Here is a 14,392-nt window from a genome sequence, read left to right as displayed (position 1 = left end):
ACTCCTATAGAGGGGAGGACACACGCACACACATTTCATGCACATGTTGCCTCCTCCTCCTGTATGAATAGTGTGACTGTGAGCAGGAGGCAGTCAGGGAGCATTCAGCAGTACTGCCTGCATTGCCTAGCTGCATGGTCATAACACATCGTTGTCTGGGGCAAGAGGGCAGCAGGCCATGCATGAACACACAGACAGACAAGGGGATATAATGGTGCTCAGTTACTCTTAGGAACTGGAGAGAGTTCAGCGTTCCACGTTTTCACTGCCAAACAGTCTCTGAAAACAGAAAGCGCTGAGACTCGTGTTTGCTTGCTCCTATTCCAAGTTTTTGATTCATCTCAACCCATTTTTCCCCCCAAACATGGGGTGCTCTTCATCCAGTGCACAGACCGTTGATCAAGAAAAAAGACCAGGCACAAAGCCTGAGGAGAGCAATGGAGACACAGTGGGTAAGTAGTGATCATGAGTATGTATGCGTTTCATAAAATGTATACAGTGGTTGCTCCAAGGCTCTGTTACTTTACTCAGTCAGGTCTTGCTCAGGGGTGCTGCTGCTGGTTGCTCTAGTACATGTTGTGCTTTCTCACTTATACTCTGCTAGGCAGCATACTTTAGTACCTCACGGAAGAAACATTCACGCTTATCCACTTTATCAAACCCATAAGTGGTTGTTATTATTTCTTTTTTCATTGAATCATTTTTAACTCATCAGAATGATGGTTGAATGTATCAGGACAAAACAGTGAACATCACTATGTTTTATTGTTGAAATGTGACCTGAGAAATTTTGAGAAATCCTCAAAAAGCGTTCCCTAAAGATAATTCAGCGTTTAGATTTGCTTGAACCCATCGGGGGTTGAGTGCAGCTCTTAAAGCATATCGCTGTGTGAAAGCCAGCTGGGAGTGTTTAGAGGCCTATTTGCAGCCTGAGGCAAATCCAGACAGTTTTGTACTGTAATGGGATCTTTAACTGATATTTCAAACAGTAGTTTAAAGAAATAAAATCAAACAGATATGATTGCTTGATGTTTAAAAATTTCCTTTATCAAAACATGCAACACTTCAGTTATAATTAAGGAGTGTCTGAAAGTTGCTCTTTTACAAGCCTGGACACTGATGTTCTGATATTCTGCACAGCAGAGCTCTTAAAAAGTTTTGCATCCAAAACATGCAGTCCTGCTCTCTGTGTAATTGCCTTGGTTTGACAGGTTTTGCATACAGTATATGTGCTCCGTATTCAAGCCTGTGCAGAAACCCATCAAATGGCCTGCCACAGCCCATGATTGTTCATTCACGGCTCCGTACAACTTTGTGACACATGTCTTGGCCATGCCAGCACAGCTGCATGTACGGCATGTTATCACTGACATTCCCCACATACACACACGCAGCAGGACACACGCAGGCCTTGTTAGAGAGTGTGACAGCAGTCGAAAGATGTAATCTCGCTTTTGAGGAAGTAACCTGAAATGTTCTAAACATATTCCTGCCCGCCACAGTTTCTTTTTGTGAGGTGTTCCATTTCCCCAGTGCCACTGCACTGCTCTTGTGTCACAGTATTGTCTCTCCTGCCAACCAGCTTGAGTCACCTGGAAAAGCATGGGTCTCTTTTCCAGGCTTTTACATCATTCCGGCAAGAAAACCAGTTATTGTGCTCCTTGCCTGGGCGGGCTTTTTCTAAATGTGTCTGAATGGGTGGAGGTTTTAAATCGTACAGTATACGGTCTGTCTGACAAACCAGCTGTGTACCATCCAAGCCACCAATGGTCCCATCCCCAGTCTGGGCCCCTGGTCTGTGTGCCCCCCTCCTCCCTCTAATGGCACTGTTTTGACTGGGATCTCTGTCATCTTTGGCTGTGAAATCATGTTGACACACAAGTCATCCATGCCTGGAGTGGCTGTGTCTGTCTCAACCCAAACACACACATTCGCATATTTTTTAACACAAGTTCTCGGTTATTGTCCGGACAACAGCTTTCTAGTCTCTGTTGATAGTGGGTGCCATTGATTAAACAGTAGGACCTGGTGGAAAACCGATAAAAATATCTGAAAACACCTTCACTCTTATGCAGTTTTACACTATTCCCTCAGTCACCATGTTAATAACAACACTGAGCTCACATAAACACCTCTATGCATTGCGTGTTCTTCCACTGGCTCATTTTCATTCAAGTTGCCAGGCCGTCACATTCCCTTCCACCCATCACTCTCAGCCCTTTTTGTGCTTCTGACAGACAAATAAAATCAGGAAGCTGCAGCTTCCAAACTATCCACCCATTCAGCTAACTGAACCCTTCTGCTTGTGAACAATATCCTTTTCGTGTTTTAGCTGTGAAATAAGACAGGGCAAAAGCTGTTAGGCTTCTGCGAGTCCCGTAACTGAGATGTGCATTGACATTTCTGATATTTGAGTCCAAGTATTCAAGCCCACTATTGTTGCATACTGCAGCCTGTTCACACCCAAAGTGTGTGGAAGAGCAGAGACTGGGGAGGGAGACTAAAGGTAGAGACATCTCTTTAAATTCAGCAAATCATCATCGCGTGTATTGTTCTTCCTCTGAGAGTGCGTGTCCTCAGGGCTCTAGACAAACACGAGCTCTCAACTACGGAAATGAAAGGAAGTTTTCCTCAGCACGCATTCTGTGTGCCCCTTATTGCTAATTTCCTTTCCCCTGCGTTTCATGTTAACTTGATTTAAAAGTTTTGCTCTATTGATAGGTTTAGGGTTTTTTACAGTTTTAGTGGTCCACATATAGATGCAATACATTTACAAAACATTTTTTGTGTGGGACTAAAACAACTGGGAAAGAACCATTAAACATGTAACTACCTGAAGAACCTTCTACAGTCCTTCTTTTGTTATTCAGTATTGTCATGAATTCAGTGTTACACACTAACATGATAATCATTAGCTGAGCCTGCTGATCAATGCTGAACTTGTGTCAGTCATAAGTCTTAACTGAGTTCTTCATTTGTCATCTCTGCATTGACAGCAGTCAAAAACGGCATCATTGCAGAAGATCCTCAAACCATCGAGGACCAGATGCAGCTTCCTGTGCAGACTGCGTTACCCGATGATCTTCAGAGGGGTGCTGATGATGAAGCTGAGGCTGTGTTAGTGGCCCTGGAGGCCCAAGAGGACCTTGGCTCTGGGGAGGACCTTCTAGCTGCTTCTGAGGTAAAGGAAGAACCTACTGCTACTGAAGAGACAGCGCCAGAGGCTGCTGCTTCTGCTCCTGCTTCTGCTCCTGCTCCTGCTGAGCCTGAGGCTGCTATAGCAATTGTTGAGGCACTACCCCTGGCTGAAGAAGCTGCTCCTGTAGAAACTGTAGAGGCAGAAGCCCCTCCTGAGGTTGAAGCTCCTGTTGAGACTGCAAAAGAGGCCCCTGCTGTTGAATCATCAGCTGAAGCGGTGCAGGCAGAGGCCTCTGCCATCACTGAGGAGGTGGTTGCAGTGCCTGTCGCTGAACCGGTTATATCTGAGCCAACTGTGAACCCAGTTATTACAGAAGAGGCTTCAGCCGAGGCTGTGGGGGCGCCTGCTGAAGTGGCTGCACCTGTGCAGGCCTCAGCAGACAATTCTGAACCAGAGGCTGCTTTACCTGCACCAAGCGAAGCTTTAACAAAAACACCAGCTGAGTCTTCAGCACCAGCTGAAATTTCAGAACCAACTGAAGCTGCACCACCTGCTGATCCCTCGGTGCCTATTGAAGCTGCAGAGCCGGTAATAGACACAGAGATTGCTGCTGCAACTATCCCAGAGATGCCAGCGTTACCTTCTGTCAGAGATGAGACCAAAGCTGAGCCACAGCCTGCTGCCGAGGAGCCGACAGAACCTACTCCAGCTCCTGCTCCAGCAGAGGCACCCGGCACCGCAGAGGATGCCCCTGCTCCAGCTTTAGGAGTTGAACCTGCTGCTACTGAGCCGGTCCAGAATGCAGAGGTTCCAGCTCCTGCTCCAGCTGCTTCAGAAACCCCTTCTGGGGTAACCTCAGAAGCTCCACCAGCCTGTGTCACCCAAGAGTCCACTGCAGACAGTGTAGCAGCAGTGGAGGCTCCTGTGGTTGAGCCCACCCCTACAGAAACTGAAGCACCTTCAGCACCAGCCCCATCTACCGATCCAGCTCCTGAAGATTCACCAGGTGGTATGGACCATTAATGGCTCCAGATTACCTTTTCTTACTTACCTTTTCTTTCTTACTTGTCAAAACAGATTTTTGGCACAGTTTTGGCACAGTTCATACTCTGCAATTTGCCACGGCCACATGCCCTGCAGAGTAAAACTAATAAGAGCTGAAGGATTACAACTGGGTTTTAGAGGATGATAGCTGCCACTGAGCCTCTTGAGGGAGTTTATAATGACAGGTTTTCTTGTTGATTTATTTACTTGACTAAACACAGAGTTGTTTCACTGATTAACCTGTCACGCTAAATTTCACGTCAACCCATCATCCTGATGTTGGAGACAGTTTTTGGGTGGAGGTCAGGCGCAGCAGCATTATTGCCGGTTGAAATAGCTGCAGAACTCTATGCAAACATGTGATAGATGCTGAGCATGTAGGAACAAGCTCAGAGGGGGATGAAAAAGCTGAGCAGAAACAAACCTGGTAATGAGTAACAAATGGACAAGAGTATGTTTGCATCCAAGTAAACAATTAACGGTCTGTCAGGTGGTCAAACACCAGATCTATCTTGTTGCAACACATTCGGCCAAAGCAAGAGACTTCTGGTAATTAAACACACATATGGTTAATAACCCCAAACTCTCCATATTCTAATCAACCGTCCACACACTCCTCTGTGTACTAATGTGACTGCTTGGAGCTGACAGGATCAGCGGGCTATTGTTGGGCTGTGAGGCCGAACAGATAGTGCAGTGTGAGAAACAGAAAGCACACACACTCAGAAAGAGAAATGAAGGCTCGTCTTGAGAGTGTCAATTATTGCACAACAGCTCCAGTCAGGCAACTCTCACTCATTGTGCTCTGTTATGCACTGTCTACAGACCGATCATGCCCTGCTGCTTTCAATTATACGACTATTAAAACACACTGAAGTTCATCCTGCAAATTTGTGAAGAAAAATCATTTTAAGGGCTCATTCTGAAAGAAAAATTGAGTCAACTTGATTTTGAATGCACGGTGATTTGCTCCACTCTAACAAGCAGGATTTTATACCTATACATTTCATTACAATGTGCAGTGACTGAGTTAAAACTTCAGAAAGTAAGCCTTTACATCTCTACACTTTCTCTACACTTTACTGGGTAACCTTGCATATTAAATCATAATGTGCACCTCCAGTTGTCACCAGTGCTTTGCAAGGCCTTGCACACACGATCTCTTTTTTGACCTTCACCCGACTCTTTATGTTCAGAGAACATGTTGTACTTTCAGGATAGAAACAAGCCTCCACGCAGCATGAGACGAATGGACTTCTGGCATGGAAGACGTGCTGTACTGCATAATTTTTATGAGAATTTTTTGCTCGAGGCTATGTACTAGTTTCTGTGTTTCACGTTTATATATCCTGGTTGGGACTTCAATCTAACTGCACATGTAAGAATGAGAGGGGCTGTAAGGACAATAAAAGCACAAAAAAGCTGTTTATTTAATGGTTAAGAATTAGTTTTAGGGTAAGACACTAAGGTATGCATTATTTCACTGAATACCCTCCACAAGGATATAGAAGCAAATGTGTGTGTACATTGTAGTAACTTGTAAACGAGTTCAGAGGGACTCATGCTGTTTTGTATTGGTTATAAATTTGGCAGTTATAAATCCTCAGAGCCAGTCAGTTTTGACATTATCATAGTTAATGAAAATGCCATGCTAATGTTTGTGTCTACATATATATGCAGTGGAGTCTGCAAGCGAGGTGTCTCAGGATACAGAGGGTGAGAAAGCCAAAAAGGAGGACTGAGTTGGTAAGAGCACAGCCACAAACCAAACTATAATCCAGTGCAAACTCTGAAGGATTAGACTTTTCTCTGCAGTCAGTGCATACTTGTAAAAAATAGTCTCCTACAGGTGGACTGGATGCATTTTGGTAGAAAAAACAGAATTAAGTTGAATTCTGTTTATACTCAGTTACAAAGGTAAACTTGAAGAGTGAAAGTGTGAGTCAGATGCTGAAGTGCTGACATGTTTTTTTCTTTTCCTTTTAGAGAGGAAAGAATGCAACAAAACGCCCAAAGCTACCACTGTAAACCTACTGGAAGGAGGACAAGATGAAGTAAACAGAAGAATAAAACAACTGATTTTCAGTTTTGTCTCATCAGCACTCACCAAACACCACATTTCCTAATATTCACTGTGCCTTAAAAGCTTTCCTAAGAATCTTTCCCATATTTGTATATAAACCTTTTCAGGAGAGGAACGGGAGGAGTATGTGTTTTTTAATGGGAAATCAAGTCTCTGGATCCACATACTACACATGTGGCCTGTGACAAGAGGGTGCAATCCTCTGTAAAATCTGTCAACTCTTGCTAGCAACTCTTTTGAGTTTCGAATGGCAGTGTGCTGAAATACAGGGAAGGATACTCGGTTATTTAAAGAAGCTGCTTCTGAGGAATACAGCTGTGAATAAAAAAACTTAAAGAACTCAAAACTGACAAGAATACAAACCTGGAATGACACACACTGGCTAGGTGTACACTGTACTTAGGCTGTATTAAACTGATTTGTAATTGGTTGAATTTCTAGTTTATAATTCTGACATTAAACCATATATTTTTGTTAACTGTTTGCACATTAATTGCAGCCTTTCCAAAGGGGCTCATTTATTCAATAGGAATGACAGTAATAAGTGTTGAGTAACTCGGCACACATGGTTTCAATATTTCAACATTTAATTGGTTCACATTAAAGTGTTTTGATTTGCTTAAATGAAAAGTGGGCAAAGATCACGTATGCAGAGGGTTAGCACTTATATATACTTTTATAATCAGTCGTTGGCGGGTTAAGGATACAGACGAGGCCATGTTGCTGTTCTGTGAAACCCTTCTGTGGTTGCTCCGTAGCTGGTGGGTGTTTGTGAACTTCTCTTTCTTAAAGTAATGAACCTTCCAACAAAAGGAACTTCGGGGTAACACTGATGTCATACGCTTGTCAGTTTTAGATTGAGGGCATTACACTGCATTGCCTAGTGGGCAGAATATGTAACTAATTAGTTCTACATGCTGAGTTTAAAAGTGTAAGGGCATTAGAAAATTACTGCAACCTCATAAGATGTGATGATGCTTTGGGAACAAATTTTGTTTTGATCTTTTTCATTTTACTTCTCACTCCCTGTAATATATTCATTTTCTCTGACCGTGTCTATGATTCTGCTAACCTGTTAGTGTACAGAATAAAGTTTTACTCACTAATACTCTGTCTCTGTAACTGAATTGTGACTGGAGATTATATTGGCTTTTAGTATATGGTGACCACAGTCTCTCCAAGACCTCAGTGCATACTGTAGTGTGTTTAGAGAAGCATACGTACTTAAAACCACTCAAGCATAAGACATCTGAACAGTCACAATACTCTGTTGCTGTATTAGAGTGTGGCGCTGGGGATAAAAGGCGCCCTGGTCCGACTACATCCTTTAAATGAATTCAGGCTTTGCATACGAGCTGCTCTTCTTTCCCCCCCATACCGATATTTGACTCACCTGCTGACACACTGCACCATGCATGTAATGAAGCATGTGAACACGGAGTACCAGAATGAGAAGCTAAGTCTCTCTGAAAATAAAATGATTATTTTGGAATATTTAATACTTAGTATGCACATGAAGACTTGAACTGCTGTTTTAAAAATCAGTTTGCGTTGTGCAGTTCCAACAGGCTGAAGGTTTTTATTTAGCCCCAAAGTATACTGAGTGATTCAGACACATTAATCCAACAGGAGTTAATCAAATCATATAGTTCTTTATGGGTTTGCAAGCCTGCAAATAAACAACCCATTCTGGCATGGGTTAACCCTGTTAAACAAACTCTGTTCATAGTTATTGCAGAATTGCTGAGGACTTTTTAGTGTACATGAGACAATGTGAGATTACAGTGATCATCTACAGGCGGTTTTCTTGACATTAAGAAGCAATTAAGGAAAATTAAAACCTTTTATTATTCAGTTATGCTCGATCATCTATCACCTGGTACAAAGAGAGAGGATACACTGTCATGATGACAACACAGGACGGTAGTGTAATCCAATCCAACAAACAAGCTTAGGTACTTCTCAGCTATTGTAAGTGAAATGTGAGCAGAGTGGATTTAAAATGCAGTGCTGTCTTCAAATACATTTCATCATTGTCAGTGAGGGAGGAGAAAGTGCTCCACACCTGACTGCTGTTAGTCTGCTAGGTGACCTGTGGCATGTTAAAACAGCGCTAAATCGCTGATGATACTAGACCTATAATTACATCAGTTTCACACTTTTCAGTGGTTTTAGCTCTTTCTAGTTTTTGCTTGTTTAATGTACTTGTTAGGAAGTGTCGGTCAGAGGGCCCAAAACAGCAATTGCTTCAATTTCAACCAGTCCACCCTGGAGAAAGAGACAGCATCAGTACGGTGAGAATTGTGGTTTTCTGTTGGGTTCAAAGCACAAAAGAATAACTGCATAAAAAGTCTTTGTCAAGTACTCACTCGAGGGAGAGCAGCGACCTGATAGGCAGCCCTGGCTGGGAAGTTGGTGCTAAAGACTAAAGAAAGCAGCTGAGTTAGGCCACCAACACATTTACACATACAGACTTTCAATGACTCACAGATACAGAATCTACAGAAGCTTACAGGACTGCAAAGCAGCCAATTAACTACTGGTACCTGGCATTTATAGTGTTGTCCTTGTCTGACATGCCTTTATATCAACTGATAAACCAAGCAAGCTCTTTATAGTGACTGTCAGAGTAGGAGAAACACAGGTGTGCGAGTACACAAATCAGGGCTCTACGTCATCATCAGTCAGCTTGAACAAGTAGTTATTCATCTTATTAGTTACACTTTTGGATTTACATAAACCTGCAAATAGCACTGAATCAACAGAACATTTGTCTTTGTGACAATTTTAATCTGCACAACAATTTAACTATGTTCACACATATTAGACACAATATACATCAAATATCTAAAATTCAGTGTATAATTATCATATATATTCACACAGTTTCATCAGTACAAAAACCAAAACAACACATTATTAGATGCACAATGGGAAATGTATTACAATGAAAAGCCGCAGCAATAATTAAGACACATTAATGAGTTACTACAGAGTGTCCTTGATTGTGCTGTGCACTGCACTACAAAGTTATCTCTGGTTATCTCTCTGTTATCTGGATTCACTGAACCTAACACTCGTGATCACAAAGCTGGTTATCCACTCACTGAGTTAACCAAGGGTTTCCCGATCGAGGTATTTATTACTGATGCTATTAAAAAACTTTAGACACTCCTATTCTCAGAGGTCTGAGGGATCTTCAAGTAATGGTGACGCTATTTTCTGGAGACTTGACTGGTCAGTAGGTGGTGATTTCATACCTGTTGACCTCTAATATGGAAGCACAAGTTACCATGGCGATGTACCCTGGTAAGAAGTGACCACATTTGTGGTACAGAAAACCTGGGGTTAACCCCAAAGCTACCTGGATAAGATGAGTTCCTGTTTTGTAGTACAGGCCTCTGCTCAGGCAGCAGAATTTATGCCATTGTTGTTCTTGTCGGTTCATGTAACAGCAGCATAGCTGCACCCAACTTCAACCATAGCAAAAGCCTAATCAACCAGAATAAAGTGAAAACACCTGTGACTTGGTGCAGGGCCTTTAAAGACAGAGGTGGACTGAAAGAATAATCTGATTTGACTGTACTGATGTAATCACGGATAATGGACTCAACACAGAGTGCATCAACCTGGGTGCTTGGATCAGTTGATTGTAGGAGCAATACCTGAATTAACTGGCATTAGAAAAATGCCCAGCTATCTTTTCTACCATACTACTTAAACAATAAAATGGATATGGGGGCTTTGTGAATAGACTTAAACTTTTTTAAATTTAATCTATGGAATGTCAGATGTGGCAGTCTGTCGTCTGACATTTAGATTAAGATTAAGACCCGTTGGTGGGGGAAGCTCAGGTTTCACTCTGCTAAGTGACTCAGCAAATGTCAGCGTTCCCTGCGAGTGTTTCTGCCCCTGTGTTTCTGAATATTTATTTCATAATTCAACTTGCTCTGGAGTTTCCACAGCATATTTAGAATATAAAGAGGCAAATTGAAGCCCTAGTTGAGTTATTGTAAAGGCCTTCTGGGTGAATACATTACTGGAAAATTAAAGAGTCTATAAAATCTGCTTGTTATGCAGCAGCGCTGTACGTCGTCTGGACTGTGTCTGGACTGACACCTGGTGGCTAACGTTGTATTGCAAAATGAAAGCCAACAGCAGCAGATAACTCCAAACACATACTGATACACGTTAATGACTGAATCATTGATACTCACATTGCTTGTACACGTCATTGACACTGGTGAAGTCGTTCATATCGGCTAAGAGCACTGTGGTTTTGACAACTTCAGGAAGTAACAAGAAAAGAAAGAAAATAGTGCATGATCGGGTCTGTGGTTGAAAAGTTGAAAGAATTGTCCTGTGCACATGCACAAGGCAAGGCTCTCTCACCGTTGGTGTAACCACACCCAGCAGCCTTGAGTATTTCAGCCATATTCACCAGAGCCTGAAGAAACAGAAGTCATGTACACGATTGTGCAAAAGTAATTCTCACTTTGGGATGACTTTCAGATCCTCATTCAGCCTGTAGGAAGGATGCGTTAGACCAGTCTTAAATTTATTCTGCAGCATTACAGAGAATTAAGGAATTAACCTGGAATTGGTCTCCCGCAGGAAAACTGGTGGGTTTTTTCAAAAGGCACTATTTTTTTTTTTTTTTTTTTTTAAATGACATCAGAAACAGCAGTATGCGACATTACGTGATGGCAGAGCTTCAGTTCATCCTTTGTCATTTTTTTTTTTTTTTTAATAAATAGGACAGGGGGAATGAATGAGAGAAAGAGGGGGAGAGAAAGAAAGAAAACCAAAGGGGAGAAGAGACGGTGAGAAGGGGGGGGAAGAGAGAGAAAAAAAAAAAAAAGAACTCCTGGGTCACCTGTATGGAGAAAAAAAACAAACAAACAAAAAAAACAAACAGAGGAGACAGCAAACAACAAAGAGTAACATAATAATAGAGAAAACAAAGCACCATCACAATAAACTAGCTAGTCATAGATATCAATATTTACTAAATAATAAACGATATTGTGCAGCACGCAAGATAGACAGCGCACAGTGTGCTTTGAGGCAGCAGCCAAGAAAGCTTTAGTCCGCGTCTGTGAATACCCATGTGTGCATACCTGTGTGGATCAGCATGCTTGCATTCCAAAGGTTTCTCCATGTAATGATCTGCTAGGGAGTGTGGGGGGGCCACAGCCCCGTCCTCCAGGGTGTGAAGCGGGTATGGAGGAGATCAAAACTCCAGACATCCAGAGGCCCCCAGAACACAAGAGACCAAGGAAGACCCACAGAGGGGCAGCCGCGCCACTGTTCCAGTAAGAGCTGAGGAGAGTCCCAGATGAGGGCTCGCCCAGCAGCTGCGGAGCAGAAGTCAGGGGGAGTTGCAGTGACGCGCCCGTGAGCTCCGCCGGCCCCCAGCTGTGCCTGAGTGACCGAGCCCCAGGCCGAGAGGCCGGGGGCACCCCACCTCCAAAGGGGCCCGAGCGAGCCCCAGGCCCCAGGCCCCGACAAGCGGCCACCAAGGAGTGAGCCGGTGTGTACCCGGACGCCCACCCCCAGACACAAAGAACCACCAACACACCGACACCTGAGGGAGTCCGCCACCGGCAGGGGAAGTGGTGGTGGGTGGAGATAGGCCTCCAAACCTTGGAGGGCCTGAGGTGTCCCCAGAGAGGTGGCGTCTGATACCCAACCTGACATATAGACACAGACATACAGGCACACACAGACACAAACATCCATTCCCACCCTCATGCTCTCATATGCACTTACTCCACACTCAACCAACGTGGAGACAGACATAAAGAGACGCTGTACACACGATCACACTCCCCAAGCGTACTCTACAAACCGGGTCTAGGTACCCTTGCCCCTGGAGGGGGGAATTGCACCCAGACCCAGGTGGTGTTACCCTTTTCCCTGCGGTGGGGAGAGGCAGACCGCCCTGACTCCGCAGCAGCAGGGAGGCCCCACACCCCAGACCACAGTCGGACGGCCAACTCCTCCTACTAGCCCTCCCGCTCCAGCAGGCCGCAGAGAATGGGGGTGGGAGAAGACTCCAAACCTCCCTCCACCCGCTCATTGTAGTGTTGATGCATATGTGTTCTAAGGTGCAATTAAAACCCAGGAGGGCATGGAGCTACCTGCCAAGGAGCAGCAGGTAAGCGCATAGTCCCTCCTGCTAGCCCTCAATGACTAAGTGTATTTAAAATTGAGAGGTGGGCAACGACGTCAGGGGTGAGGTATACACCCTGATGGTGATTTGGACTCCGTGATTGTGCCCACCCCCAAGATCCTATATGTATGTGTAATGAGAGTGTGAATAATGTGAATGTCTAAGTTGTGGGATAAAATTGAGGCACTATTTTTAAAAGCATTGTCACTAGATTTTCTTTTAAATAATGGACTGCATTTATTCACACTGTAGCAGCCTCCCAATGGCTTGGTTGTGAGCTCAACTCCATTGCAATTATCTCAGCAGTTAGGAATTAGGAACATCTACTGATATCTGGATCGCTTTCAAGTGTCGCTGTACTCCATGTTCATGAATGAATGAAAGAATGAATCAGTGATGATGGGGATTCCAGTGTCACCTGTCTGGTTTGAGCCTGAACACCACCTTCCACCAGCTGTCCACTGGCAGGGTCCATTCCCAGCTGTCCTGAAATATACATGGTTCGATCCACCACCACTGCTTGGCTGGAAAACACACACAAACATGCAAAGACAAAGACTTAGCTACTCTGGGTTTATTTCATTCACAGTGTTAAATCTTATTGTCCTTTCTGCTGATCTTTGCTAAGTAAAGATTTACTAATAATGAAGGAAGTGAGGTTAAAAAAGTTGTATATTTGCTTGACTATTACGTCACTTATCTCTCCATGTGTAGGGTTTTAACTGAGGGTTGTTTTTTGACGTTTATTTCCTTTTGAATAATAGATTCATAAAATTGCATTTATGCATCTTCCCTGTTTTAATAATATATACACAGCTTCTTTTCTCGATAAAGAGAACACTCTCTATACCTGTGAGGAGTCTTGAAGTCATTTTTCTGTGCCCCTATTAAACATATGTTTGGGACTGCTTACCTGCATTTGTACAGTAACTGTAAAATTAGAAGCATCATGTCTCAGAGTGATGCTGAAAATAATTCATGCATTTATTTCTTCTAGGTGGGACTATTGTAACTCATTATTATATGGATGTCCTAAAAACTACCTAAAAAGCCTTCAGTTGAGCATTGTATCATATCACCCCAATAGAGCACTTTGCTCTCAGACAACTGGGATAACTGTGTTTCCTACAATGTTTCAAAGCACAGGTTTCAGCTTCCAGGCCCTTCTTCTGTGGAACCAGCTCTCTGTGCAGATGTGAGCGACAGAAACCCTCTCTGCTTTTAGGATTAGGCTTAAACTTAAGTTAGAGCTGGATCAGGAGGGTCGTTTGATTGTTTGGGGTCTTCTCTGTATTATTTTAGGCTCTTTACCATTTATAACAATATAAAAAAAAACTCGACTGGTGTCGTGATTTGACGTCATATAAATAAAATTAAACTGAATTTAATTAATGGCAGACTAAAGTATTGAAAAACCTCGGGCACAGTTTGCTGTTTAACATTTTAGTGGTGTGTAGAGTTTAAAGTGCAACATCCAAAAATCTGAACTTTGCTCCCAAAAGCTCTGAGAGCATATGCTATCCCACCTCTCCCAGCAGCAATCTTATGGACGAAACAGTGAACTCAGTATAGCTGTATTACCAGATTAAGCAAAAAAAGTCGTGGTGTGTCATCAGTGAATTGGCAGTCAGTGCTATTAACAGTCCAAATGTAATGTAGGTTGGTGCTGCGGCAGGTGTGTGCCAGCTGCAACTTTAACCTTAGGGCAATGATTCAAAGCTCTTCTCACCTGTACGGACCGATAGCAGCAGGAGCTTTAGCTGTGCTGATAATCCTCCTGATTAGTGCAGCCATTTCACTGGAAATCTATCGGCCCAAGTGAAAGAAGTAAGTTGTACAACAGAAGGCTGCAAGCAGAAAAAGCGCTGATGTCAGAAGGACGTCAGAGCTGCTTTACCGTAAAAGACATATCACATGCGCAAACACATTTGCCTTTACAGATTTTAGTTCC

General features: G+C 43.3%; 2 protein-coding genes across 2 annotated transcripts; one reads left to right on the top strand and one right to left on the bottom strand.

The window, feature by feature from the left end:
* Window positions 1-88: 88 nt before the first annotated feature.
* LOC146658499 (uncharacterized) lies at window positions 89-7,952 on the top strand. Its single transcript, XM_085422137.1, has 4 exons — window positions 89-452; window positions 2,997-4,145; window positions 5,864-5,929; window positions 6,170-7,952. Exons 1-3 carry the CDS (start codon window positions 365-367, stop codon window positions 5,923-5,925), a joined length of 1,299 nt encoding a protein of 432 aa, XP_085278263.1. The 5' UTR covers window positions 89-364; the 3' UTR covers window positions 5,926-5,929; window positions 6,170-7,952.
* Window positions 7,953-7,974: 22 nt separating this feature from the next.
* Window positions 7,975-14,288, bottom strand: LOC146658498 (2-iminobutanoate/2-iminopropanoate deaminase-like). The gene is made up of 6 exons (XM_085422139.1): window positions 14,171-14,288; window positions 12,860-12,965; window positions 10,659-10,713; window positions 10,484-10,552; window positions 8,636-8,691; window positions 7,975-8,534 (listed from the first exon to the last, which is right to left on the bottom strand). Exons 1-6 carry the CDS (start codon window positions 14,233-14,235, stop codon window positions 8,475-8,477), a joined length of 411 nt encoding a protein of 136 aa, XP_085278265.1. The 5' UTR covers window positions 14,236-14,288; the 3' UTR covers window positions 7,975-8,474.
* Window positions 14,289-14,392: the final 104 nt, after the last annotated feature.

Source organism: Rhamphochromis longiceps, linkage group LG11 (genome assembly GCF_057381845.1).
Source record: "Rhamphochromis longiceps isolate RC_006_pf linkage group LG11, R_longiceps_female_GT1.1, whole genome shotgun sequence".
Taxonomy (NCBI): Eukaryota; Metazoa; Chordata; class Actinopteri; order Cichliformes; family Cichlidae; genus Rhamphochromis; species Rhamphochromis longiceps.
Note: the sequence above shows the minus strand (reverse complement) of the source record. Positions and strands in the feature narration are given on the sequence as shown.